Raw genomic sequence first — 23,971 nt, 5'->3', positions numbered from 1 at the left:
AAGATGACCCAAAATGGTCCCAAAATGCTCAACCAGTCATGGGGTCTCTCATTTGATCAGTTCCATTTGCCCCTTGCAGTTCATTGTCCCATCCCAGCTCCAGCCCAGGCAGTCCCACCCTGCTTGTTTGGGGTTTGTGCTCCTGGGCTGGGATTTGGGGCGTTTGTCCTTGGTCCCCTGTCACTGTCACATTCTCTGAAAAATCCCTTTGCCCAGGATTTCTCTCCTGGGAAGCTCAGAAGCCTCAGAGAAAAAGGAAAGCAATGTTACCTCATTTGCTTCTCCTGTGTTTTGCTGCCCTGGGATGTGTTTGGGGATTGTTTATCCAACATGTGAATTGTTTTTACTTATTGGCCAATGATGGCCAAGCTGTGTCGGACACTGGAAGGAGTCACAAGTTTTCATTAGGATCTTTGTAGCCTTCTGTCTGTATCCTTTCTGTATTCTTTAGTATAGTTTAGTATAGCATTCTTTAATACAATATAGTATCATAAAATAATAAATCAGCCTTCTGAGAACAGGGAGTCAGATTCAGCATTCCTCCCAACGATGGGGGACCCAGAAAATACCACAGTCCCCAGCTGGGGCAGGAATTGTTTTGTCTCCTGCTCTGTGCACACAGCTCACCATCCCTGAATGGGAAACCCAGACCCACACACCAAAGAATGTGAAAAATATAAAAGCTAAACCCGAGGCATCATCACCTTTCAGGATCCACTTGATGGGAACCCCATCCCTGACACAGCCATCAGGAGTGGTTGGTGCTGTAACAAATGGGTTGTGTTGTTTAACCAAACTGTCCCAGGCTGTCACCAGCACGTGGACGAGCTCCTGACACCAGCACTGATGCCCACAGTGGCATTGCCATGGTGGGAGGCTCCTCTGTGTCTCTGGGGCTGCAGAAGGGCTCAGGTGCCCTTGGGCAGAGCCAGAGTTGGCACACTGAGGTGTGAAATGAGGGACATTGTGGGATCTCAGCACCTCAGCACTGAGGTGTCACCGAGAGCACCCTTGGGGGGCTCGGGAGTCCTGGAATGTTCCAGAAGTGTCTGGGGGCTGCACTTTGATCCCACACAGGAGACGACACCTGTATGAGGACAGGAGGGTTTCACCGGGGTGAATGGTGAAGGGATTGGTTAATTAGAGAGTGAAACACAGGGTTTAGGATTTCTGTACAGGGGGGTTTAGAGAAGTAAGATGGAGGAATTGGGGCGTGTCCTGTCCTTCTTCTTCTTCTTCTTCTCCTCCATCTTCTGTGGTGATGGTGGCACTTTGGGATTGGTCATTACTGAAAGTGCACCGGACAATAAGAATAAAAGGTATTGGGGAAAAATGATAAATATTGTACACGTAACTTTGGGTATAAAGATAGGTGACTGTCCGGAGGGCAGGGAGTGTGCTCATGGCTGGCTGCTGAGCAGAGCTCTGTCGGGCCCAGAGAAAATCTTTTAGATAAACAATTAATAAACATAAAAACCGAAAGAAGAACTGAAGCCTCTCCTGTTCCTTTGATACGCGGCTGCCCCAAGGCCACCCCGGGCCTTTCCAGGCCATCCAAACAGCCAAAAACCAAACAGGACCTCTCTCAAAGTGCAGGGTGAGTGATCACCCAGCCCCTGCCCTGTTAAACCTGGGATTTGGATCATTTGTCCTTGGTGCCCAGCTGGGGCAGGAATTGTTTTGTCTCCTGCTCTGAGCACACAGCTCACCATCCCTGAATGTGAAGCTCAGACCCACACACTAAAGCAGCACAGAATGGGAAAAATAGAAAATCCAAACGCTGAGGCAGCAGGGAGGGCACAGATTGGTTATCCCAGGGATGCAGGCCGTGCCTGGTGGTTTATCTGGGAAAGCAGCGGGTATCAGGAGAGGAGGGAGAGGCTGTTTGGGCAGGGAGGCTCCAACAATCGGGGCTCTGTGAGACGCAGGCAGCTCGGGGCTGGCTCCTTCCCCTGCTCCTGACACAGCCTGGCATGGCTTTGCCTGCAAATCTGGCAGAAAACAAAATTTTGGAAAAGCAGAATTGCTCTCCTTGAGAGCCCTGGCTGGTGCAGATCCACAGCAGAGTGTGGGTTTTCCCACAACCTCAATTTTCCAGGTTGTTTTCTGTTCCAACTGAGATTTCCACCCTTTTAATTCCACCAGATGGGTTCAGTCAATCCACAGGGAATATCACCCAAATTTCCTGAAATTCCCCCGTTTTTTTTTCCCCAGAGAAACCTCTGGGGGTGCTGGGAGATGTGTGACCCTCTGTGCTTCGCCCTCCTGCACCGCCCATGGGAATGCTGGAGCTTTTCCCCAAGGATATTTCAGCGGAATTTGCTGGATTTTGGCAAACTGGAGCTGTTTTCTTCCTTCAAAATTTTCTCCCCCTGCACCAAATCAAGGTGGGGTTTTTTGGGAGGGGATGTGAGGTTGTCAGCACATCTCCTGCTGCTTCCAAAATTAAAATAATCTGAGTTTTTCTGTTTCAAACTGGCGATTAGTTTTGTTAGGACTGGGGTTTTTAACTAAGAAAGCCACAAAATAAAATATATAAAAAGAAAAAAACCCAGAAAAGGGAGATACGAGAAATATTTTGTTTCTTCCTGGACAATCTGGTTTTGACTCTGTAACACAGTCAGGCCAAAAAAAAAAAAAAATAACAAACCCTGGAAAAATGCAATTTTCACTGACCAATTCCAGCTAAATTTCAGGGTCTGGTTTGCAGGATAACCAAACCCTGCAGCTGCAAAATAAAAAAAGGATCTTTTCCAAAAGCAACATTTTCCCCCCCAAAAAAAGCACCAGCACCGTGGGAAGCTTCAGATGCCTCAGTGGGACCCCACCCAGGAACACCCCAAAATTTAGGGCTACCCAAATTTTGGGGGTTTGGGGATATTTTAGGCCGTGGTGCCACCTGCTGGCAAAGGCCCCATTTGTCCCCAAAATTGCCCATTTGTCCCCAAAAGTGTCCCCAAGGGCATTTCCAGCCCCTCCTGCAGGTGGAACAAGGGGCCCAAAGCACTTTAAAGCAGTTTTTAATGTGCTTTAAAGCCATTTGAAACATTTTTAATGTGCTTTCAAGCCATTTGAAACACTTTGAAGCAGTTTTTAAAGCAAGAGGGTTTTTAGGAGAAAGGACAATTTCCCCCTCCCCGCCACAAAATGTTTTCCTGCATGGATCCCTCCCCAAAAGAGCCCAGAGCAGCCACTGGGATTGAAAATCTGTAAATTTAATACTGATACAGGAGGGATTTTCCTTTACACAGCAAAAATGAACAGGTGGAGGTCACTGGGATAGCAAAAAAAATCAAAAAAAACCAAAAAAGCCAGGAGCCTACCAGGACTTAATAAAAATAGGGAAAATCCAAACACCAGCAGGGACTGGAGCCCTCCTGCCCCAGGGCTCCGCTGGCTTTGCTGTGACTTGATTTTAATTTTTTTTTTTATCCTAAAAAAATAATTTTAAAAAAAGCTTTGCTCTGGGGGCTGCTGACCCTGATTCACCTCGGGCACCCCGAGGTTTCTGGGGTTGTTTTTGTTGCTCAGGAGCACCCAGGCAGCCCAAGGTGCTTCCTGTCCCATCTCCCTGGTGCTGCCACCCCACGAGTCCTGACCTGGGTCTGGCTCAGCTCTCTGGGGAGCTGGAAGGCACTTTGGGCTCTCAGAAGGGATTGGGGTGAACCCAAAACAGGGGTGCACACCAGGGCTGATGCTGCTGCTGCCCCTGACTGGGCTCACCCCGAGCAGAGGCACCACGATACAAACGTTAAAAAAATCAGAAATTTTTAAAAAATCTGCTATTGGCACAAGTGGGGGTGAGCTCTACGTACCTCTAGCCGTGGGTGGGGCAGAGCTGCCCCAAATCTACCCTGATCTAGGCTGTCCCCAGGTGTCCCCCTGGTCCCTAAATCCCTGTGGGAGCCGGGCCTTGTCCCACTGTGCCAGCTCCTTTCTCCCGGTGACGCCGGAGGGAATCCCAAAACCTCTCCAGGCTGGGAAATGCACAGAGCCAAATCCTCCGAGGGAGGAACGGGATGTGCTCAGGTGGGTGGGACATTTGGGATGATCCCCGTGGCATCAGGTGGCTTTGGTGCCCCCACGATCCCGCTGGCATCAAAAGTCCGAGTCGGGCTCCAGCAGCTCCGCGTCCACCAGGTTGGTCCGGGAGTGGATGGGGGCCAGCCCTGCCCGGCAGCCCTGAGTCCTGGGGGCCCCGGGGTGGCACAGGGGGCCGGGCTGGGGGGCCCACAGGGCGCCCCCATGGTGGCGGTGGTGGTGCCAGCCCTCGGGTTCGGTGGCACCGCTCTCGGGGCAGAAGGGGTTGCTGATGACGTGCAGCACGTTGGCCCTGCGCCCGCGCCCGTCCCACGCGGCCCCGGGGAAGGTGGCATCGGGCTGGACGGCTGGCAGAACATCGGGGGCAAAGGCCACCAGGCAGGGCTGGGCGGGCAGGCGGGGCAGGCGAGGGACGGAGCTGGGCATGGCCGGGTGCCCCGGGCAGCGCTCGGGGTCTGGGGTCACCTCCTTCTTCTTCTTCCTCCGCTTCTTCTTGCGGCCGCTGCGCTTCTGCAGCTCCGGGGACACGTCGGCCTCCACCACCCACAGGTTGGCCCTCTCCTCTGGTGGCACTGGGGGACGTGGGTGAGGTGGCTGTGAGCGGCCACGGCCCGCCTGTGCCCTCCACCACCCACCCAGCAACCCCTGCCACCCACCCGATCCCACGGGGATCCATCCCAAACATTCCATCAACCTGAGTACACCATCCCAGCCCGGCTCATCCCCCAGACATTCCCCACGAGGTCCCCAAGGACTTGCCAGGTGTCGCCACGGGTGTCACGGAGATGTCCTGGGGCAGGATGGCCCCTCTCCTGGCCACCATCTTGGTGACGTGCTGGGCCCACGCCGAGGACACGTCGGCCGATGGCTCATTGATGTTGAACGCCAAGCCGGCTGTGGGGACAGGGAGATCTGGTCAAGGGGGACTTTGGGGACTCTGGGGGGGTGGTGGGGACATCCCTGGCCCGGGCACGCACCCACGGGGCCGTCGTGGGACACGGTGTGCATGCTGAAGGACAGCTCCCGGCCCGGGTCGCGCAGCAGCTCCTTGCGCTTGGAGAAGGCCTTGGCGATCATCTTGCTCTTCTTGATCCTCTTGGGCTGGTCATCGCTCTGCCCCGTCAGCCTGGGCACACGGAGGGGACAGGGGACACAGCTGTCACAGCTGGGGGCACAGGGACCCTCCCCAGCTCCCCCTCCTGCACATGGGGACACCAGACTGGGGAATGGGTCCCTTGGGGATGGAGGTGTCCCACAAACTCCACATGGGAGAGGCCACCCCGTTCCTGCGCTGCTGTGAGCCCACAACCCATGGAGCTGAGGGGACAAACATCTGGGAATGTCCTCCACCACGCCACTGGATGGGGCAGGAAGGGCTCCAGGGAGCTGGGGTGACACCCTGGGGTCCCACCTGCACCAGGTGCGCTTCCAGATGAGCAGGGTGGCCTTGGTCCAGACCCAGGTGCTCATGGAGACGCCGGTGCCGAACATGGCGAAGAGGTTGATCTTCTCCACCAGCAGGCTCGGCCGGTTCTTGATCTCGCAGTCGGGGATGGGCTTGTTGGTCTGCGTGGCGATGGTCACGTTGGCCTCACACCTGTGGGGACACACGGGGACAGGGGCCATAAGGAGGAGCAGGGACAGCCCACGGCCCCCACAGCCCTGCAGGGTGATGTGGTGGCACCGCTCATGGGGGACATGGGGCTGTCCACGCTGTGGTGGCACCGTGTCCCTGTCACCCTGTCCCTGTCCCACTCACAGGACGTATTCCCGGAAGCTGCGCTCCCACTCGGCCTGGTTGAAGAAGTCATAGAAGTGGCAGCCAAAGGTGATGAAGACGAAGCCAAAGGCCAAGAAGCCAAAAATGCCTGGAAGAGAAAGGGATGAACTCCAGCCAAGCTCCAGTGGCACTGAGACAAAGACGCCGCACTGGGCTGTGCCACCACCACCACCACCACCACCACAGCTTTGTCCCCACTGCTGCCACCCCGGGAAGGGGCTGTGTGACTTCAGGGGACAAAATGTCCCCGTTGCCACCCGGACTCCCTGGGGAAGTGTCGGTGCAGCCCTCACCCAGGCGCAGCATGGTCTCGTTGATCTTGCTGGCCGCCTTCTCGCTCAGCAGCCCGGGGTGGTTGCTCTTGATGGAGAAGAGCGTCATGACCCCTGTGGGGAGGACGAGGGGGTCAGGGTGTGGGGACAGCCACGGTGACCCCGTCCCCTCCCAGAGCAGAGGCACACCTACCCCTGATGAGGAAATAGCCCCCCACGATGAGCACGAGCCCGATGGGGGCCAGCACGAAGCCGGCTCGGTAGCGGTAGTTCTTGTAGCCCACGAAGCAGATGCCACTGACAGAGTCACCGTCCACCTGGCAGGGACAGGGACAGGGACAGGGACAGGGACAGGGACAGGAGGGTCAGCTGGCTGCGGTGTCACCCTGACACACCATCCCCTGATGGTGCTCACCCCGTTACCTGCGCCACGGCCAGGATGGCCACGGTGAGCACGAAGGGGATGGACCAGGTGATGAGGTGGAAGTAGGAGGTCTTGCCCAGCAGCGGCTGGTAGGTGGTGCCCAGGGCCTTGAAGGACGTGTGCCAGGCATAGGTGAGCATGACAAACCAGATGACACCCGACATCAGCGAGTAGTACACGATGACAAAGATGATGACGCAGGACAGCGTCTCGTTGGAGCTGTGGAGAGGTGGGGCCAGAATGTCACCCACCCTGTGAGGGGACATGCAGGAGCACGGGGGTCTCACCCTCCACGCTCCCAGGAGGCCATTGAACCCTGAGAGCCCTCCTTGGTGCTGGGGACAGCCCTGGGGACAGAGGTGACACCTACGTGGGCTCGCCCAGCCGCATGGTGCCATCGGCCCGGCACACGATCTCGTCGCGGGCGCCGTCCATGAACTGTGCCAGCCAACCAATGCTGCCCACGAAGAAGCAGGCGTTGACGTAGAACAGGATGACGGCGGGGTAGCGGTTGGAGTTCCTCCAGTCAGCAACAAACGTGGCCTGGAGGGGTGGAGAAAGCGACAGCTCGGTGCCCATCCTGTTTTGGGGACAGCTCGGTGCCCATCCCGTTTTGGGGACAGCTCGGTGCCCATGCCGTTTTGGGGACAGCTCGGTGCCCATCCCGTTTTGGGGACAGCTCAGTGCCCATCCCGTTTTGGGGACAGCACCCCAAAAGGAACCTGGGTCTCACCAGGGTGAAGAAGGTGCAGAAGATGGTGACGGAGCTGAAGGCGGCGATGTAGACGTGCATCTCGCGGTGCTCCTTCTCGGTGAACAGCGGGTTCTGGCACTGGATGCCGCAGCCCTCCACATCCTCGTACCAGCTCTTGGGGTTGTCCGTCCTCACCAGCGGCGCCTCGCACTGCCCCGAGCTGTTGAACTTGATGTTCTGCACCTCGTTCTGCCACAGGGGAAAGCAGGCCGTGAGGAGGAGGAGGAGGAGACGCCCCCATGGCCAAGATGGACATGATGCCCTGTGGAGGGCAGGGAACAGCTGGGTTCCATAGAATCACCAGGGAATCCTGGAATGGTTGGGTGGGAAGGGACCCCAGAGCCCCTGCAGTGCCACCCCAGCCATGGCAGGGCCACCTCCCCCTGTCCCTGTGTGCCCCAGCCCCAGTGCCCAGCCTGGCCTTGGGCACTGCAGGGATCAGGGGCAGCCCCAGCTGCTCTGGGAATCCCTTCCCAAAATCCCAGCCCAGGCTCCTTCTCCAGGGAATTCCCTCCATTCCCAGCTCTCCCAGCCTGGCATTGGATCCATCCCCACCCCGACTCCTCTCCAGGAAGGGATTTTGGGCTCTGGGGGCTTCACTGGCAATCTCAGCACTCCAGGAAGGGTCTCCCTTCCCTTTGCCATCCCCAACTTCCATAAAAACCCCTGGGGATGGATTCTGAGTGTCCCAAATGCCAGAATGGTTTGGGTGGGAAGGGCCCTTCAAGCCCATCCCATTCCAAGCCCACCATCCCAGGCTGCTCCAGCCTGGCCTTGGGCACTGCAGGGATCAGGGGCAGCCCCAGCTGCTCTGGCAATGCCAGCCCAGGCAGGAATTGCTCATTGCCAAGATGCCACCCATGGCTGCCCTCTGGCAGTGGGAGCCATTCCCTGGGTGCTGTCCCTGCAGGCCTTGTCCCCAGTCCCTCTGCAGCTCTCCTGGAGCCCCTGGAATGTGCTGGAAGCTCTCCCTGGATCCTTCCCCTCTCCAGGCTGACACACCAGCCCTTCTCTCCTGCAGAGAGTGCCTTTCCCCCCATTCCCCGTGCCCGTGCCGTACCGGGCAGCCCTCGGGGAATCGGTCCGTGGTGCACTTGAGGAAGTCGGGCCAGCCGCGCTCGCGCTCCACGATGGTGCAGGGTGCCCGCGTGGCCTGGCACAGGGTCTGGCTGGGCAGCTCCACCTGCCCATCCTCGCACTTGGGCATGTACACAGCGCACAGCAGGGGCTGGATGACGTCCCAGCAGCGCGGGGCATTGCGCAGGCCTGAGGGAGGGGACAGCACCGTCACCACCCCTGGCACGGCCACCTCCTGCCATCCCCACAGCACCCACACAGCGCTGGGACCCCTCTGTGGGACCCTCCTGTGGCCCCCACACAGCACTGGGACCCCTCTGTGGGACCCTCCTGCGGCCCCCACAGCACCCACACAGCGCTGGGACCCCTCTGTGGGACCCTCCTGTGGCACCCACACAGCGCTGGGACCCCTCTGTGGGACCCTCCTGCCGTCCCCACAGCACCCACACAGCGCTGGGACCCCTCTGTGGGACCCTCCTGCGGCCCCCACAGCACCCACACAGCGCTGGGACCCCTCTGTGGGACCCTCCTGCCGTCCCCACAGCACCCACACAGCGCTGGGACCCCTCTGTGGGACCCTCCTGCTGTCCCCACAGCATCCACACAAAACTGGGACCCCTCTGTGGGACCCTCCTGTGGCCCCCACAGCACCCACACAAAACTGGGACCCCTCTGTGGGACCCTCCTGCTGTTACCAGAGCACCCACACAAAACTGGGACCCCTGTGTGGGACCCTCCTGCTGTCCCCACAGCACCCACACAAAACTGGGACCCCTCTGTGGGACCCTCCTGCCATCCCCACAGCACCCACACAAAACTGGGACCCCTCTGTGGGACCTTCCTGCTGTCCCCACAGCACCCACACAAAACTGGGACCCCTCTGTGGGATCCTCCTGCTGCCCCCACACAGCGCTGGGACCCCTCTGTGGGACCCTCCTGTGGCCCCCACAGCACCCACACAGCGCTGGGACCCCTCTGTGGGACCCTCCTGCTGTCCCCACAGCACCCACACAAAACTGGGACCCCTCTGTGGGACCCTCCTGCCGTCCCCACAGCACCCACACAGCGCTGGGACCCCTCTGTGTGCCCTCTGGGGCACCGTGCCCATCACCAGGGCTGCCCCTCCACACTGTGCCCACCCCCAGCCCCTGATAAACCATTTTCTGCACTGCACCCATCCCCAGATTCCTGCTGTACCCATCTCTGAGGCCGTTCTATCCCATTCCCCATCTACACCACACCCTCCCTGTGCCCCAATCTCCTGCTCCCCTCCACATTACATGATCTCCACTCCTGTGCTGTCCAGTTTCTGTGCTGTGCCCATCCCCAGACCCTCCCTGTACTGCTCCCCTCCATGCTGCTCCCATCTCCAGCCCCTTTTCAATCAGTTTTCTACACAGTACCCGTCTCCAGTCCATTTTTCATCAGTTTTCTACACTGCTCCCATCTCCAGTCCCTTTTCAATCAGTTTTCTACACTGCACCCATCTTCAGTCCATTTTTATAAGTTTTCTATACTGTACCTATCACCAGTCTCTATTTAATCAGTTTTCTATACTGTACCCATCTCCCATCTCCAGTCCCTTTTAAACCAATTTTCTGTACTGTACCCATCTCCAGCCCCTTTTAAACCAGTTTTCTATACTGTACCCATCTCCAGTCCCTTTTCAATCAGTTTTCTGTACTGTACCCATCTCCAGTCCCTTTTAAACCAATTTTCTGTACTGTACCCATCTCCAGCCCCTTTTAAACCAGTTTTCTATACTGTACCCATCTCCAGTCCCTTTTCAATCAGTTTTCTGTACTGTACCCATCTCCAGTCCCTTTTAAACCAATTTTCTATACTGTACCCAAATCCAGTCAATTTTTCTTCAGTTTTCTATACTGTACCCATCTCCAATCCCTTTTCAATCAGTTTTCTATACTGTACCCATCCCCAGCCCTGTGCTATACAGTTTTTTGTACTTTATCCATCCCCAGCCCCCCTCTGTAAAGTTTTGTATACTGTACCCATGCCCAGCCCCCTGCTAGGCACTTTTCTATACTGTACCCATCCTCATCCTCCCCTCTTTACAGCTTTCTAGACTGTACTCATTCTCAGGCCCCTGGATGCAGTTTTCTATACTGTACCCATCTCCAGCATCCTGCTAGGCACTTTTCTATGCTATACCCATCCCCAAACCCCTTCAACAAAGTTTTCTATACTCTACCCATCCCCAGCACTTTGCTATACGGTTTTTTGTGCTTTACCCATCCCCAGCCTTCCTCTATGAAGTTTTCTGTACTGTACCCATCTCCAGCTCCCCTCTATGAAGTTTTCTATCTTGTACCCAACTTCTATGAAGTTTTCTATTCTTGTACCCATCTTTCTTTCTTGTACCCATCCCCAAACCGCTTCTATAATGCTTTTTGTACTGTACCCATCCCCAGCCCTTTGCTATACAGTTTTCTATACTGTACCCATCTCCAGTCCCCTCTACAAAGTTTTCTATACTTTACCCATCCCCACCCCTTTACTATAAATTTATCTATGCTCTACCCATCCCCAGCCCCTCTCTATAAAGTTTTCTATACTTTACCCATCCCCAAACCCCCTCTACAAAGTTTTCTGTACTTTACCCACCCCCAGCCCTTTGCTATAAAGTTTTCTATACTGTACCCATCCTCATCCCCCCCTCTATACAGTTTTCTAGACTGTATTCATTCCCAGGCCCCCTGCACGCAGTTTTCTATACTTTACCCATCCCCAGGCCTCTGCTAGGCACTTTTCTGTACTCTACCCATCCGCAGCCCCCCTCTATGAAGTTTTCTATACTGTACCCATTCCAAAACCCCCTCTACAAAGTTTTCTATACTTTCCCCATCCCCATCCCCCTCTCTATAAAGTTTTCTACACTGTACCCATCCCCAGCCCTCCTCTACAAAGTTTTCTATACTTTACCCATCCCCAGGCCTCTGCTAGGCACTTTTCTGTACTCTACCCATCCGCAGCCCCCCTCTATAAAGTTTTCTACACTGTACCCATCCCCAGCCCCCCTTTATGAAGTTTTCTACACTGCACCCATCCCCAGCCCCCCCCACACTACACGCAAACCCCCCCATCCAAGCTCTCCCCGCCTTCCCCGCTCCCCATCCCCCTCCAGCCCCATGCCGGGCCTCTCCCGCACTCTCCCCGCTCCCGGGGCCGTCCCGTCCGTACCGGACCAGAGCAGCAGCTTCCCGTGCGCCTCCTCCTGCGAGGCGGAGTCGGTGGCCAGCAGCGTGGAGGTGGCGGCGTAGGGCAGCGCGGAGCCCAGGCAGGCGCCGAAGCGGAGCCGCTCGCAGGGCGCGGGACGGCGGCAGCGCGGGGGCCCGGCCGAGGCGTTGGGGGCGGCGGGGCAGCGCCCGCCCAGGGCCAGCGCCAGGGCCAGCGCCAGCGCCCAACGCCGCCCGCCGCGGCCCGGCCACATCGCGGCGGTGCTCGGCGGGCTTAGGGCGGCTCGCAGCGGGGCGAGGGGCCCGCCATGGCCCCGCCGCCTTTGTTGGGCTCGCCGGGAGCGAGCGGAGCGGCCCCGCTGCTGCTGCTGCTGCTCCTCCTCCTCCGCCGCCGCCGCCGCCCGCGGCCCGGCCCGGCCCGCGCCCCCCGCCGGGGCGGGCTGAGGGAGGGACCGCGGGGGAAGCGCTGCGGAGGGTAAGAGACGCGATTTGTGAGGGGAAAAGTTGCTGGAAAGTGAGGGAAAAGGCGTTTTTTGGGGAGGAAGGAGTCCCCTTCTGTGAGGAAAAAGTTCCTCTCGTGAGGAACCAGTCACTTTTGGTGAGTTAAAGTTTCCTTTTTCTGAGGAAAAGTTCCCTTTTTCGGAGGGAAGGCTCCTTTTTGTGAGGAAAACTTCGTTTTTATGAGGAAAAAGTCGCTAAAAAGTGAGGGGAAAATGCTTTTTTTTGGAAGGAAAAAGTCTCCTTTTGTGAGGGAAGTTTCCTTTTTCTGAGGAAAAGTTCCTTTCCATGAGGAAAAAGTAGCTAAAAAGTGAGGTGAAGTGATTTTTTGGGGGGAGGAAAGAGTTTCTTGTGAGGAAAAAGTTCCTGTCGTGGCGAAAGAGTCACTTTGTTCAGGAAAAGTTCCTTTTTATGAGGAAAAAGTCGCTAAAAAGTGAGGGAAAATGGTTTTTTTGGAAGGAAAGTGTGTCCTTTTGTGAGGATAAAGTTCCTCTCGTGACGAAAGAGTCACTTGTGGTTAGGAAAAGTTCCTTTTTGTGAGGAAAAGTTCCTTTTTACGAGGAAAAAGTCGCTAAAAAGTGAGGGAAAAGTTTTTTTGGGAGGAAAAAGTCCCCCTCACAAAAGGCCTTTGTGAGGAAAAAGTTCCTTTAGTGAGGAAAAAGTGGCTTTTTGTGAGAAAAAGTCGCATTTTGTGGGGAAAATATTCCTTTTTCTGAGGGGAAAAGTTCCTTTTTGCACAGAAAAACTCCCGTGTGAGAAAAAAAGTCACTTTTTGTGAGGGAAATATCCCTTTTGGGAGGAAAAAGTCACTTTTGGGAGGAAAAAGTTCCCTTTTTGTGAGAAAAAATTCACTTGTGAGGAAAATGTCATATATAGTGAGGGAAAAGTTCCTGGTTTTGAAGAAAAAGTCCTTTTTTGTGAGCAAAAAGTCACTATTTGTGAGGGAAAAGTTGACATTTATGACAAAAAGGTCCAATTTTCAAAGGAAAAAGTCACTTTTGTGACAAAACCATCACTTTATATGAGGAAAATATCAATTTTGTGAGGGGAAAGTTCCTTCTTGTGAGGAAAAGATCCCTTTTTTTGCTGTGAAATAAAATGTCCTTCTGGTGAAAAGGCCTTTGTGAGTAAAAAGTTCCTTTTTGGGGGTGAAAAGTTTCCTTTGGGGGAAAAGAGGCCACTTTTGGGAGAAGAAAAGTTACTTTTTTAAGGGAAAAGTTACTTTTTGGGGGAGCAAAAGGTACTTTTCTAGGACAAAATACACTTTCTCTGGAGGAAAAAAGGTGCCTTTTATGGAGGGAGTACTCTTTTTTTGGAAAAATCAATTTTAGGGGAGAGAAGACAATTTTGGGGGAAGAAAACTTGATTTTTGTGGAGGAAAGTTCCATTTTTAGGGGTAAGTTACTTTTATTTGGGGAGAGCAAATCAGTTTGGGGGGGGCACAAAAGAAAAGTTGTTTTTGGAGACAAGTCCCTTTTGGGGGAAGAAAAGTTGATTTTGAGGAGAAAAGATGGGGATTTTGAGGGGGAAAAGTAATTTTTTTGGAGAGCAGCTATTTCTTAGAGTAAACTTGCATTTTTGGGCAAGAAGTAGCTCTTCAGAGGGGAAGGTTTGGGGGAAAAAGGTGAGTTTTGGAGGGGTAAAAATCACTTTTTTTGCTGGGAGGTGCCCTTGCTCGGAGAAGCAATCGCTTTTGGGGGAAGAAATCCCGTTTCGGCGGGGGGATGAGGCGGATTTTGAGGAGGAAAAAAGCCAAAAAAAGGGTTTTTTATGGGAGAGAAGCGTCGCGGCCGCACACAAAGAGCCGGGCGCTGGGCCGCATCCCGGCTCCCTCCGCGGGAGGGACCACCCAGCCCGCGCCGAAGGGAACATTAAAAGAAAAAAAAAATAAAAACAAAACTAAACATCCAACCCCAAAAACTCCACCCACGGTTTGCGACAGCTCCGAGGGGCCGGGCCAGGCCCTTCAGCCGCGTTCTCCTCTCGTTTTGGGGTCTCACGGCAGCGCAGGGCCTGGCGCGGCCTCGGTGTCCCCTCAGGCGCCGCCGTGTCCCCCGCGGCCTCTGCAGACCGGCACAGCCCGCAGCGTGCGGCCTCGCGTCTTTATTGTCCGGGAAAGGCAAGGAACGGGCACAGCCCGGCACCCCTCGGTCCCCTCGGCTGTGCCCGAGGCCAGCGGCACCGAGACGGACACCCGGACACGGCGGGGATATCCCCGGCCCCGCAGCCCGGCCTGGGCGAAGGCAGCTCGGTGCACAGACAGACAGACGTCCTTCTCTAGCACTCGCGGGGAGGGGAAGCACAACCCAGTGCGAAGCTTTGTGCGCCAGCAGGACGGACGGACGGACAGACAGCGATTCCCGGGCGCTGCTTCAGCTCAGCAGCTCCAGGCCGAGCCCAGCAGCGGCTGCCAAAGGCACGGAGTCTCCTGTGCAGCCAGCGCAGATCTGCGTTCCCTGTGGTGCAGCGGAGCCCCTCGGGCTGTCCCCGCGGACCCGGGGCTCGGGAACGGCCCCGGAGCGCCGCCGTGCCGCCGGGAGGGTGCGGGCTCAGGACCAGGGGTCTGCCCGGTGCTGCTGGTTGTAGAGCTGCAGCTTGATCTGATCGCGGATCTGGTTGATGAGGAGCCGTGCCAGGACGATGCCCACCAGCTGGAGGGGAGGGAAACAAGAGAGGAAGGGAGTGGGAAAGGGAGAGAGATCGGGAGAGGAAAGGGATGGGGAGAGGAAAGGGGGATAGATAAGGAGAGGGAGGGGAGAGAAGGAAGGGGACATGGAGGAGAGGGAAAGGGGAAGTGAAATAAAGGGAAGGCAAAGGAGAAGGGAAGAGGACAGGAAGAGGGGGAGAAGGGAAGAGAAATAGGAAGGGGAACAGGGAAGGAAATGAGAGAGGAAGGGGAAAGGGAAGAGGAAGAGGGGAGAGAAAGGGAGAGGGAGGGAAGGGGAAGAGGGAAGTGGGAGAGGAAAAGGAAGGAGAAAAAAGCGAGAAAAATGGAGAGAAAGAGCAAGAGGGATGAGGGAGAGAGAGGAAGAGGAAGGGCAGAGGGAGGTACTGAGCCACACCAGTGTCACCCCATGACCCCCATGCCAGACATTTGCATCACTCCCCCACCCCAAATCCCATCCCAACTCCCCCATCTCACAACCAGCCCCCATTAAGGCAGCTCCCCAAAAAAGCCCCACAAAGCAGAGCTCTGGGGCAGCCCTTGGTCCCCCAGCCCCGTACCTGGGGCAGGGCCAGCCCCAGGGCGACGCCCCCCAGCAGGAAGAGGTTGCTGTGGGTCCAGTTGACCAGCTTGTCGATGCAGCCGTTGGTGTGGATGAAGGCACTGGCCTCCAGGTAGCTCCTGGCCTGCATGCCGTGGCCACACATGGTGTTGATGACAGCCTGGGACAGGGGACAGAGCACAGAGGGGCTGGGGACAGAACTCACGGGGCTCCCTGCTCTTGGGGGGAGCTGTGCAGTGACCAGGAGCTCTGGCCCCTGCCTTGGGTGGGGTGTCCCTTTGTTGGTGTCCCCGCGCTGTCCCTCCAGAGCCGCCTGGCCCCAAAGAGCCAATTCCAGCTCTGGAGAGGGAGAATTCTCCCCCACTTCACCACAGCATTTCCACACAAACTCAACGGTTGGGATGGAGAACCCAAACCCAGAGGGTGGGATGGGGGAACCCAAACACAGAGTGTGGGATGGGGGAACCCAAACCCAGAGGATGGAACTGGAGAACAAACCCAGAGGGTGGGATGGGGAACCCAAACCCAGAGGGTGGGATGGGGAACCCAAACCCAGAGGGTGGGATGGGGGAACCCAAACCCAGAGGGTGGGATGGGGACACAAACCCAGAGGGTGGGATGGGGACACAAACCCAGAGGGTGGGATGGGGGAACCCAAACCCAGAGGGTGGGATGGGAGAACCCAAACCCAGAGGGTGGAACTGGAGAACAAACCCAGAGGGTGGGATGGGGACACAAACCCAGAGGGTGGGATGAGGACACAAACCCAGAGGGTGGGATGGGGGAACCCAAACCCAGAGTGTGGGATGGGGGAACCCAAACCCAGAGGGTGGAACTGGAGAACAAACCCAGAGTGTGGAACTGGAGAACAAACCCAGAGGGTGGGATGGGGACACAAACCCAGAAGGTGGGATGGGGGAACCCAAACCCAGAGTTTGGGATGGGGTCCATATGGGTTCCCTGCCCTTGGGCAGGGCTCCAGGCCCAGCCCAGCCCCCGGGGCAGGGAGGACAGGCACGGGCAGGGTCCCCTCCCCAGGGCAGGGAGGACAGGCACGGGCAGGGTCCCCAAGGCCACCCCAGCACAGACCTGGTCAGCATCGTGCAGGCAGCAGGAGAAGGGCACGGAGCAGCGCTCGCGGCTGGGGTTGGTGGCCGTGCAGTTGAAGTACATGTTCTGGGACCAGTCCTTGTAGGAGACACCCCCACAGCAGCTGAACTGCGGGCAGGACACGGGGCTCAGCGGGGAGGGGACCCCAGCCCAGGCAGGGGGACAGGACACTCAGGGCTCTTTGTGTCCCCAACCCTCCCCAACCTCCCCCTGCCAGGCAGGACATCACTGGGAACATCTTGGAAGAGCCATCCAACATCCCCAGCCTGTGCCACCCCACAGATGTAAGCCTGACATGGAAATGGGGACGTCCCAACCCTGCAGGCTCCCCTGTCACCTCCTTCTGCCCGAAATCGATGAGGTTCTGCAGGTCCAGGTCATCCCGGTAATGCACGATGGCCCCGTTGATGAGCTCGCTGACCTTCTCACGGGCCTGGGGGACAAACAGAGGGACAGCAGCGAGGCTGCCACCCAGCAGGACAGGGCTGGGGCCACCCAGCACCCCCAGTGCCCTCCCTTATCAGTACCTTATCAGAGAACACAAAGCCCAGCGCGCCGGCCGCCAGCTGCAGGAGGAAGATGATGGTCAGGCAGACGGAGAACTGCGGGAAGAGGAAGGTGATGGTGAGGGGAAGAGGAAGGTGATGGTGAGGGGAGCACTGAGATGCCACGGGGTCCCCAGCAGGGTCCCCAGCCCTGGCAGGACTCACCACCTGCAGCAGGCAGATGTTCTCCCGCAGGGAGCCCACGCAGCCGCAGAAGGTGATGAGGAAGGTGAGGACGCCCACCACGATGAGGAGGATGGCAGGGTCCACTGCCAGGCACGCCATGGCCGCCTCTGTCACCACCAACGAGCTGTCACCACACTGCCAGCACCGCCAGGACCCCACGTGCCACCCCAGCCGTGCCCCCGAGCTCACCTGCGTGCTTCAGCAGCCGGGCGTACACCCCCACGGCCACCATCACCATGGAGATCATCTGCAGAGGGACACGGGGACCCCGCAGCTGTCACCACCCCCATGGCCCCACTGCAGCCCCCCCAAAGCCAGGGATGCACCCGAGCTGCAGCCGCTGTGCCTCAGTTTCCCCTTGTCGCATGGTGTCCACCGTGTCCCCTCCCACTGGGAGGTCACCTCTGTCCCCACCTCCCTGGAGGCCACATCTGTCCCCACCTCTGTCCCCACCTCCTGGGAGGTCACTCCCCAGCCAGTGATGTTCCTCTACGGGTGGTTGGACACAGCAATGTGGTTTATGGGAAGTGAGGAACTTCCTCAAAAATAGGACTGCAAACACGGAAATAACCCACAAAAAAAAAAAACAACTGCAAAAAACCCCCACAAAAGCCCCAAACATAAAGAAAAAACCCCCCAAACATAAATAAAACCCCAAACCTCCCAAGCGGTACAAAATTCTCGAAAATGTTTTTAAAAAAGTCCTGGAAACATAAAATAATACTCAAAATATAAAACTTTATGAAAACATAAAAATACCTCAAAACATTAAAAAAATCATTAAAAAGGCCCCTAAACATGGAAAACTGTGGCTTCCCTGCAGGAGATGTCCCTGGGGAGGGCTGGGGACAAGAGGGATCCCGGTGGGATCCTGGGGATGGGGGTGAGCTGGGGGAATGCAGGGTCCCAAAACAGATCCCGGGCTGGAGAGTGGGCTGGGGGTCCCTGGGGATGGGGGATCCCAAAAAAGTTCAGGGATGGAGACATTCCAAGGGCTGGGGTTCTCAGTGGGATCTCAGGGATGGGGGGTCCTAATAGGGTTCAGGGATGGAGATATTCCCAAGGGCTGGGGGTCCCGAAGATGGGGGGTCCCAAAAGGGTTCGGGGATGGAGACATTGCCAGGGGCTGGGGGTCCCTGGAGCTGGGGGGTCCCAAAAGGGTTCGGGGATGGAGACATTTCAAGGGCTGGGGGGTCCCCGTGGGATCTCAGGGATGGGGAGTCCCAATAGGGATCAGGGATGGAGACACTCCCAAGGGATGAGGGGTCCCGGGGATGGCGGTGTCCCAGGGATGGGGCCCAGCCCCCGGGTCCGGACGTCCTTCGGGAGCGCGGTGTCCCGGTGTCCCCGCACTCACCCAGAAGAGCAGGTTGAAGAAGAACAGCACGTACTTGGCCACCGGGCTCACGAAGGAGAAATCGTCCCCGAGGGGCGCGGCGGGGAGCGCCGCCCGCTTCGCCATGGCCGAGCGGGGCCGAACGGAGCCGAGCGGAGCCGAACCGGACCGGTCCCCGTTTCGCCCCGCGGCGAGCGCCACCGAGCCCCGCCCCCGGTCCCGCTCCCCTTCCCGCCCGTTCATTGGCTGGATCTCCCTCGTTCTGCCTTCCCATTGGATAAGCACCCCGTCACTCAGCCCCGCGGGTCCCGCCCCGCCCTGCAGCACCTGTCCGTGGTTTAAAGGGCGGAGTCGTGGGCGGGGCGATGGGCGGGGCCAGTCCTGCCCCGCCGCCAACAGCGCCGCCCAGCGGCCGTGAGGGAACGAGCGCGCTTGGGGACCCGGCGACCCCATAGCCTGTCCCCCAACGAGGACACCCCCGTGACCCCACAGCCTGTCCCTAAATGGGGACATCCCGTGACCCCACAGCCTGTTCCTAAACGGGGACACTGTGTGACCCCACAGCCCCCCTTAAATGGGGACACCGTGTGACTCCATAGCCACCCCTAAATGGGGACATCCCGGGACCCCACAGCCACCCCCAAACAGGGACACCCCAGTGACTCCCCAACCTGTCCCTAAATGGGGACACCCTGTGACCCCACACTCCAACCCTAAAAGGACCCCCCCGTACCCCACATTTTCCCCCCCCAAGCCCCCTGGTGGGTGGAAGGAGGGGTCACCCCCACTCTGGAGCAATGCTCTTTATTTGGGGTCTCCGGGTTTCCCCCCCCCCATCAGTTATGGGACCCCGGGGTTTGGATGTCCCCTGTGCTGTCCCCTGTGTTGTCCCCTGCCCATCCCCGGGGGTCTGAGCAGAGCCCCCCACCCCAAACCATCCTGCACCCCCACCCAAGAGCATCGCCCCAGCCCTGTCCCCCCATTGGGGCAGGCGGGGCCGTGTCCTGCCCCGGTGTCACACGAGGACCTGTCCAGCTGGGGTGGCCTCAGGCGCTGGCACTCTTGATGTCACCCAAGGCCACCTCTCCTTCTTCCCCTGCAGCAATGGCTGCGGGCTCCTGGGCTGGGCCCCGCGCTGAGGGGACAGACAGTGGGGACACGGGAGAAGCCTGGCCCCACACACAGCGCTGTCCCCATCCCTGTCCCTGTCCCCATCCTTGTCCTGTCACCATCTGCACCCTTGTCCTTGTCCCTGCCCTGTCTTCATCCCCACCCTCATCCCCACCCTAATCCCTCCTCACCCTCATCCCATCCCAGGGATCCCATCCCATCCCATCCCATCCCATCCCATCCCATCCCATCCCATCCTGTCCCATGGATCCCATCCCATCTCATGGATCCCATCTCATCCCATCCTGTCCCGTCCCATGGATCCCATCCCATCTCATGGATCCTGTCCAATCCCATCCCATGGATCCCATCTCATCCCATCCCATCCCCACACGGGAGCTGGAAATCTCCTCCCCACACAGAATCCCATCCCCAGTGGACATGGGGATCTCCAGCTGCCCCCATCCCACAACACCCCCCCTTTGTGCCCCCAGCATCCCCAAACACCCCCTGTACCCCCCAGCACCCCCTTTGTGCCCCCCACACCCACCTGGGCGCCCCCAGCAGTGGCCCTGGCAGCGGGCACACACCAGCACCCCGATGGCCACCGCGGTGAAGGCGGCCGTGAGGACACAGATCACCATGAACATGTCCGGCTCCGCGGCCTTGGGGACCTCTGCGGGGTGACACCGGCACATGGGGACACCAGCTGGGCCATCCCTCCCTCCCTGTGCCGTGCCAGGCCGGGGGAACCCCAAACTGCCCCGGGGGAGCAGCCAGGGACAGACAGACACACCAGGGACAAGGGACAGACACACCAGGGACAGACAGACACACCAGGGACAAGGGACTTGTCAGGGCAGGTGGGGACCCCAAACCTGGCAGGGGGACTGAGCAGGGACACCTGGCACTGCCAAGGTGGGACAAGGGACATGACAGGGCATGTGGGGACCCCAAACATGGCAGGGGAACCGGGTAGGGACACCTGGCACTGCCAAGGTGGGACAAGGGACAGACACCTTGTGGGGACCCCAAACATGGCAGGGGAACCGGGCAGGGACACCTGGCATCACCCAGATGGGGACAGAGCTGGAGGAGGTGACAGATGGGTCAAGGGATTGGGGGCATCCCCAAATTGTGGCAGCACCCAGATGGGGACAGGGATGGAGGAAGTGACAGATGAGTCAGGGAATGGGGGGATCCCAAATTGGGGTGAAGAGTGTGAGGAACCACCCAGATGGGGACTGGGATGGATCAGGGGACAAGGCAGGTGACAGATGCAGCAGGGAATTGGGGACACCCCCAAATTGTGGCAGCACCCAGGGCTGGACACACCAGAGAACTGAGGGACCCCAAAAGGGACAGTGCCACCCTGCCCCGCTCACCTGCCACCGCGGGCTGCAGCACCAGGGAGCACAGGAGCTGCGGGGCGGCAGCACTGACGGCGTAGCAGGAATAATTCCCGAAATCGGGATCGCTGAGGTTCCTCAGCAGCAGCGACACGCCGCTGTCCCCTGTCCCCGAGGCGCAGAAGGCCACCCTGCCCCTGAAGCGGCTGTCGGGCTGCACGGGCGGCTGCCAGCCCGGCTCGGGGGGCGGTGGGTGCCAGCCCAGGCGGTGGCTGAGCACGGGGACAGCGAGGTGGCCGCCGGCCTGGTGGGTGCAGCTGAGGGTGACCCCGCGCAGGTCACCCCAGGGCTGCGAGCCGCAGGGCAGGCAGGCGTCCTCGCCGATGGCCGCTGTCACCGTCACGGTGACAGGAGGCTGGTCTGGGAGGGGACACGGTGGGGTCAGCGCGTGGGGACACCAGGGATGGGGTACAGGGGCCATCCCCGGGACAAGGGGGCTCTGAAGGGGACAGGGGACATCTGTGGGGACACGGCCGGTGGTGCCAGGACCGGGGGCTCAGAGGAGCCAGGACCGAGGGCTCGACGATGCCCGAACCTGGTGCCAGCACCGAGGGCTCCGTGGTGCCAGCACCGAGGGGTCGGTGGAGCCAGGACCGAGGGCTCCGTGGTGCCAGCACCGAGGGCTCGGTGGAGCCAGGACCGGGGGCTCGGTGGAGCCAGGACCGGGGGCTCCGTGGTGCCAGCACCGAGGGCTCCGTGATGCCAGCACCGAGGGCTCGGTGGAGCCAAGACCGGGGGCTCCGTGGTGCCAGCACCGGGGGCTCGGTGGAGCCAGGACCGGGGGCTCGGTGGAGCCAGCACCGAGGGCTCGGTGGAGCCAGGACTGAGAGCTCAGACAAGCCAGGACCGGGTGTTCGGTGGTGTGAGCACCGAGGGCTCAGTGGAGCCCGGACCGGGTGTTCGGTGTTGCCAGCTCCCGGTGCCAGCACCGAGGGCTCTCGCTGGTGCCAAGCAGCCGCCCCGTGAGTCACCGCCCTGCCGGGAACGGCTCCCCGCCCTCCCCTCGGGGTCCCCGCCGCGGTGTCCGCGCAGGGGAGGAAATCGGGGCTGGGAAGGGGGTCCCGGGGAGCGGGGGCTCTGCCCGGACCCCCCACCCCGCTGCCCGTGGGTACCTGCCCGGGCGAGGAGCGGGCACAGAGCCAAGAGCGCCACGACGGGGAGCAGCGCCATCCTGCCGGCACCCGGAGCGGGCAGCGCCTGGGGCACGGCAGCCTCAACAGCGGGCACCCCAAAACCCCGGGGGCACCCCAAAACCCCGGGGGCACCCCAAACACAGCCCCCCATGGCGAGGGAGGGACCCGGGGGTATCCAACCCCCCACACCCGGTGTGAGCAGTGGGAGTTATGGGGCTGGGGGCTGGACAGTTATAGGGCAGGGGGCGGGGAGAGGGGACATAATGAGGCTGGGGGCTGGGCACTTCCAGAGCATGGGCGAGGGGATTATGGGGCTGGGGGCTGGGCAGGGGGCGGGGGTTTATGGGGCAGGGGGCCGGGGCAGCTGTAGGGCGGGGGGGCGAGGGGATTATGGGGCTGGGCAGTTATAGGGCAGGGGGTGGGGATTTATGGGGCTGGGGGCTGGGCAGTTATAGAGCACGGGCGAGGGGATTATGGGGCTGGGGGCGGGGGTGGGTGTAGGGCAGCGCGGTGGGCAGCAGCCCCCGGCCCACGGGATGCTCGGAGCCCCAGCCGCCCCCGGCCCGCCCCGGCCCCTCCAGGGCAGAGGGGACACCCCCGGCCCCGGCCCCGTCCAGGGGAGAGGGGGCACCCCCGGCCCCGGCCCCGGCCCCGGCCCCGGCCCCGGCCCCTCACCGTGGCTCCGCTGCCGCCCGCCCGAGCCGCGCTCAGCCCCGGCCCCGCCCCGGCGCCACTGCCCGGCCCCGCCCCGGCCCCGCCCCTCCAGATGTGCCTCGGTCATCCAGATGTGCCCCCCTCACCCCGACGTGCCCCTGCCAGCTGTGCCCCTGCCAAGCCCAGATGTGTCCTGCCCCATCCAGATGTTCCCCCTGCCCACTCAGCTGTGCCCATCCCTGCCCGGAAGAGAAACAAAGGAAAAGATCTGATCCCATTTTTAATAATATATTCCACACAAGATATTAATATAATTTATTAAAGTATGTATTTATACAATTTTTTAAAGTATAAAGTATTAAGTTTTCTTATATTAAAGTTTTTTAGAGTTTATATTTTGATGGATTAAAAGTGTGTGTAGGATTTTATCCTACAAGCAAATAAATTTGTATTGTATAGAGGATATAGGAAATAACACCTTTTATATTAAAGGCTATTGATGTTATGTAGAAAATGGATCTTAACATGATAAGGTATAATAATAAAGAATAAAATAAAATAAAATAAAATAAAATAAAATAAAATAAAATAAAATAAAATAAAATACAATAAAAGGAATTGAATAGAATAGAAATAGGAATATAATATAATATAATATAATATAATGTAATGTAATGTAATGTAACGTAAGGTAACATAACATATAATTAATATAATATAGTGTTAAAATAGAACAAAACACTATTAAATCTCTTTCCACATACTACAAGGATTGGTGCCTTTGTTTCTGTAAATATGCATTATTGATGTAATAATATACTAATATAGTAATATACTAATGTATTAATGTATAACTAATGTATTTGTGTATACTAATGTATTAATTTATTTATATATACTAATGTATTAATATAGAACTAGTGTATTTATGTATAATAATATATTAATGCATTGATATGTAATAATGTATTAATATATAATTAATGTAACTATGTTAAAATACATTTACATGATATAATTAACAAATTATTTTAAACTGTATATATTAATATCATGGCATTATAAATAAGCATTATTTTATGTATTAATAGAAATGTGTAGTAATATTAGTGGTAACTAACACCATGATGCTACAGTGAGGTTACCACCAAGGTACACGAATTTGTACTACCATTAGTCATTATAAATTACATCTAATGAAGCACCGAGAGCCCTAATGAT

At 57.7% G+C, this 23,971-nt stretch overlaps 3 protein-coding genes and 1 long non-coding RNA gene across 5 annotated transcripts; 1 reads left to right on the top strand and 3 right to left on the bottom strand.

The window, feature by feature from the left end:
* Nucleotides 1-3,199: 3,199 nt before the first annotated feature.
* On the bottom strand, nt 3,200-12,198 carry SMO (smoothened, frizzled class receptor). Its single transcript, XM_074540329.1, has 12 exons — nt 11,547-12,198; nt 8,332-8,537; nt 7,251-7,460; nt 6,888-7,060; nt 6,517-6,736; nt 6,287-6,410; nt 6,115-6,207; nt 5,801-5,909; nt 5,453-5,638; nt 5,019-5,167; nt 4,801-4,935; nt 3,200-4,613 (listed from the first exon to the last, which is right to left on the bottom strand). Exons 1-12 carry the CDS (start codon nt 11,794-11,796, stop codon nt 4,099-4,101), a joined length of 2,370 nt encoding a protein of 789 aa, XP_074396430.1. The 5' UTR covers nt 11,797-12,198; the 3' UTR covers nt 3,200-4,098.
* A 582-nt stretch (nt 12,199-12,780) lies between these two features.
* Nucleotides 12,781-19,020, bottom strand: TSPAN33 (tetraspanin 33). 2 transcript variants are annotated; one of them, XM_074540330.1, is made up of 8 exons: nt 18,500-19,020; nt 17,298-17,355; nt 17,088-17,215; nt 16,905-16,979; nt 16,715-16,810; nt 16,357-16,485; nt 15,266-15,427; nt 12,781-14,691 (listed from the first exon to the last, which is right to left on the bottom strand). In XM_074540330.1, exons 1-8 carry the CDS (start codon nt 18,716-18,718, stop codon nt 14,590-14,592), a joined length of 969 nt encoding a protein of 322 aa, XP_074396431.1. In that variant the 5' UTR covers nt 18,719-19,020; the 3' UTR covers nt 12,781-14,589. The 2 variants fall into 2 exon arrangements, with proteins under 2 accessions (XP_074396431.1, XP_074396432.1); XM_074540331.1 differs by having other exon boundaries at nt 18,466-18,677.
* On the top strand, nt 15,410-17,698 carry LOC141728993 (uncharacterized). The gene is made up of 2 exons (XR_012580238.1): nt 15,410-16,281; nt 16,320-17,698. It is a non-coding gene; the product is annotated as an uncharacterized LOC141728993 (long non-coding RNA).
* A 343-nt stretch (nt 19,021-19,363) lies between the features above and the next one.
* On the bottom strand, nt 19,364-22,843 carry LOC141728992 (uncharacterized). The gene is made up of 5 exons (XM_074540328.1): nt 22,772-22,843; nt 22,076-22,160; nt 20,940-21,323; nt 20,105-20,230; nt 19,364-19,579 (listed from the first exon to the last, which is right to left on the bottom strand). Exons 2-5 carry the CDS (start codon nt 22,131-22,133, stop codon nt 19,491-19,493), a joined length of 657 nt encoding a protein of 218 aa, XP_074396429.1. The 5' UTR covers nt 22,134-22,160; nt 22,772-22,843; the 3' UTR covers nt 19,364-19,490.
* Between the last annotated feature and the right edge of the window lie 1,128 nt (nt 22,844-23,971).

Source organism: Zonotrichia albicollis, chromosome 4 (genome assembly GCF_047830755.1).
Source record: "Zonotrichia albicollis isolate bZonAlb1 chromosome 4, bZonAlb1.hap1, whole genome shotgun sequence".
Taxonomy (NCBI): domain Eukaryota; kingdom Metazoa; phylum Chordata; class Aves; order Passeriformes; family Passerellidae; genus Zonotrichia; species Zonotrichia albicollis.
Note: the sequence above shows the minus strand (reverse complement) of the source record. Positions and strands in the feature narration are given on the sequence as shown.

What these genes read in the sequence shown, in the direction of transcription:
- LOC141728992 (XM_074540328.1), bottom strand. Translation starts at nt 22,133, where the DNA reads ATGGCGCTGCTCCCCGTCGTGGCGCTCTTGGCTCTGTGCCCGCTCCTC. An exon ending in GCTGCAGCCCGCGGTGGCAG is followed by an intron (nt 20,231 to 20,939) that starts GTGAGCGGGGCA and finishes GTCACCCCGCAG; the next exon opens with AGGTCCCCAAGGCCGCGGAG. An exon ending in CCACTGCTGGGGGCGCCCAG is followed by an intron (nt 19,580 to 20,104) that starts GTGGGTGTGGGG and finishes CTGTCCCCTCAG; the next exon opens with CGCGGGGCCCAGCCCAGGAG.
- SMO (XM_074540329.1), bottom strand. Translation starts at nt 11,796, where the DNA reads ATGTGGCCGGGCCGCGGCGGGCGGCGTTGGGCGCTGGCGCTGGCCCTG. An exon ending in TCTGCACCTTCTTCACCCTG is followed by an intron (nt 7,061 to 7,250) that starts GTGAGACCCAGG and finishes CCACCCCTCCAG; the next exon opens with GCCACGTTTGTTGCTGACTG. An exon ending in GACACCCGTGGCGACACCTG is followed by an intron (nt 4,614 to 4,800) that starts GCAAGTCCTTGG and finishes CACGTCCCCCAG; the next exon opens with TGCCACCAGAGGAGAGGGCC.
- TSPAN33 (XM_074540330.1), bottom strand. Translation starts at nt 18,718, where the DNA reads ATGGGAAGGCAGAACGAGGGAGATCCAGCCAATGAACGGGCGGGAAGG. An exon ending in TCGATTTCGGGCAGAAGGAG is followed by an intron (nt 16,486 to 16,714) that starts GTGACAGGGGAG and finishes TCCTGCCCGCAG; the next exon opens with TTCAGCTGCTGTGGGGGTGT. An exon ending in GCCTGCACGATGCTGACCAG is followed by an intron (nt 15,428 to 16,356) that starts GTCTGTGCTGGG and finishes CCCCTGTCCCAG; the next exon opens with GCTGTCATCAACACCATGTG.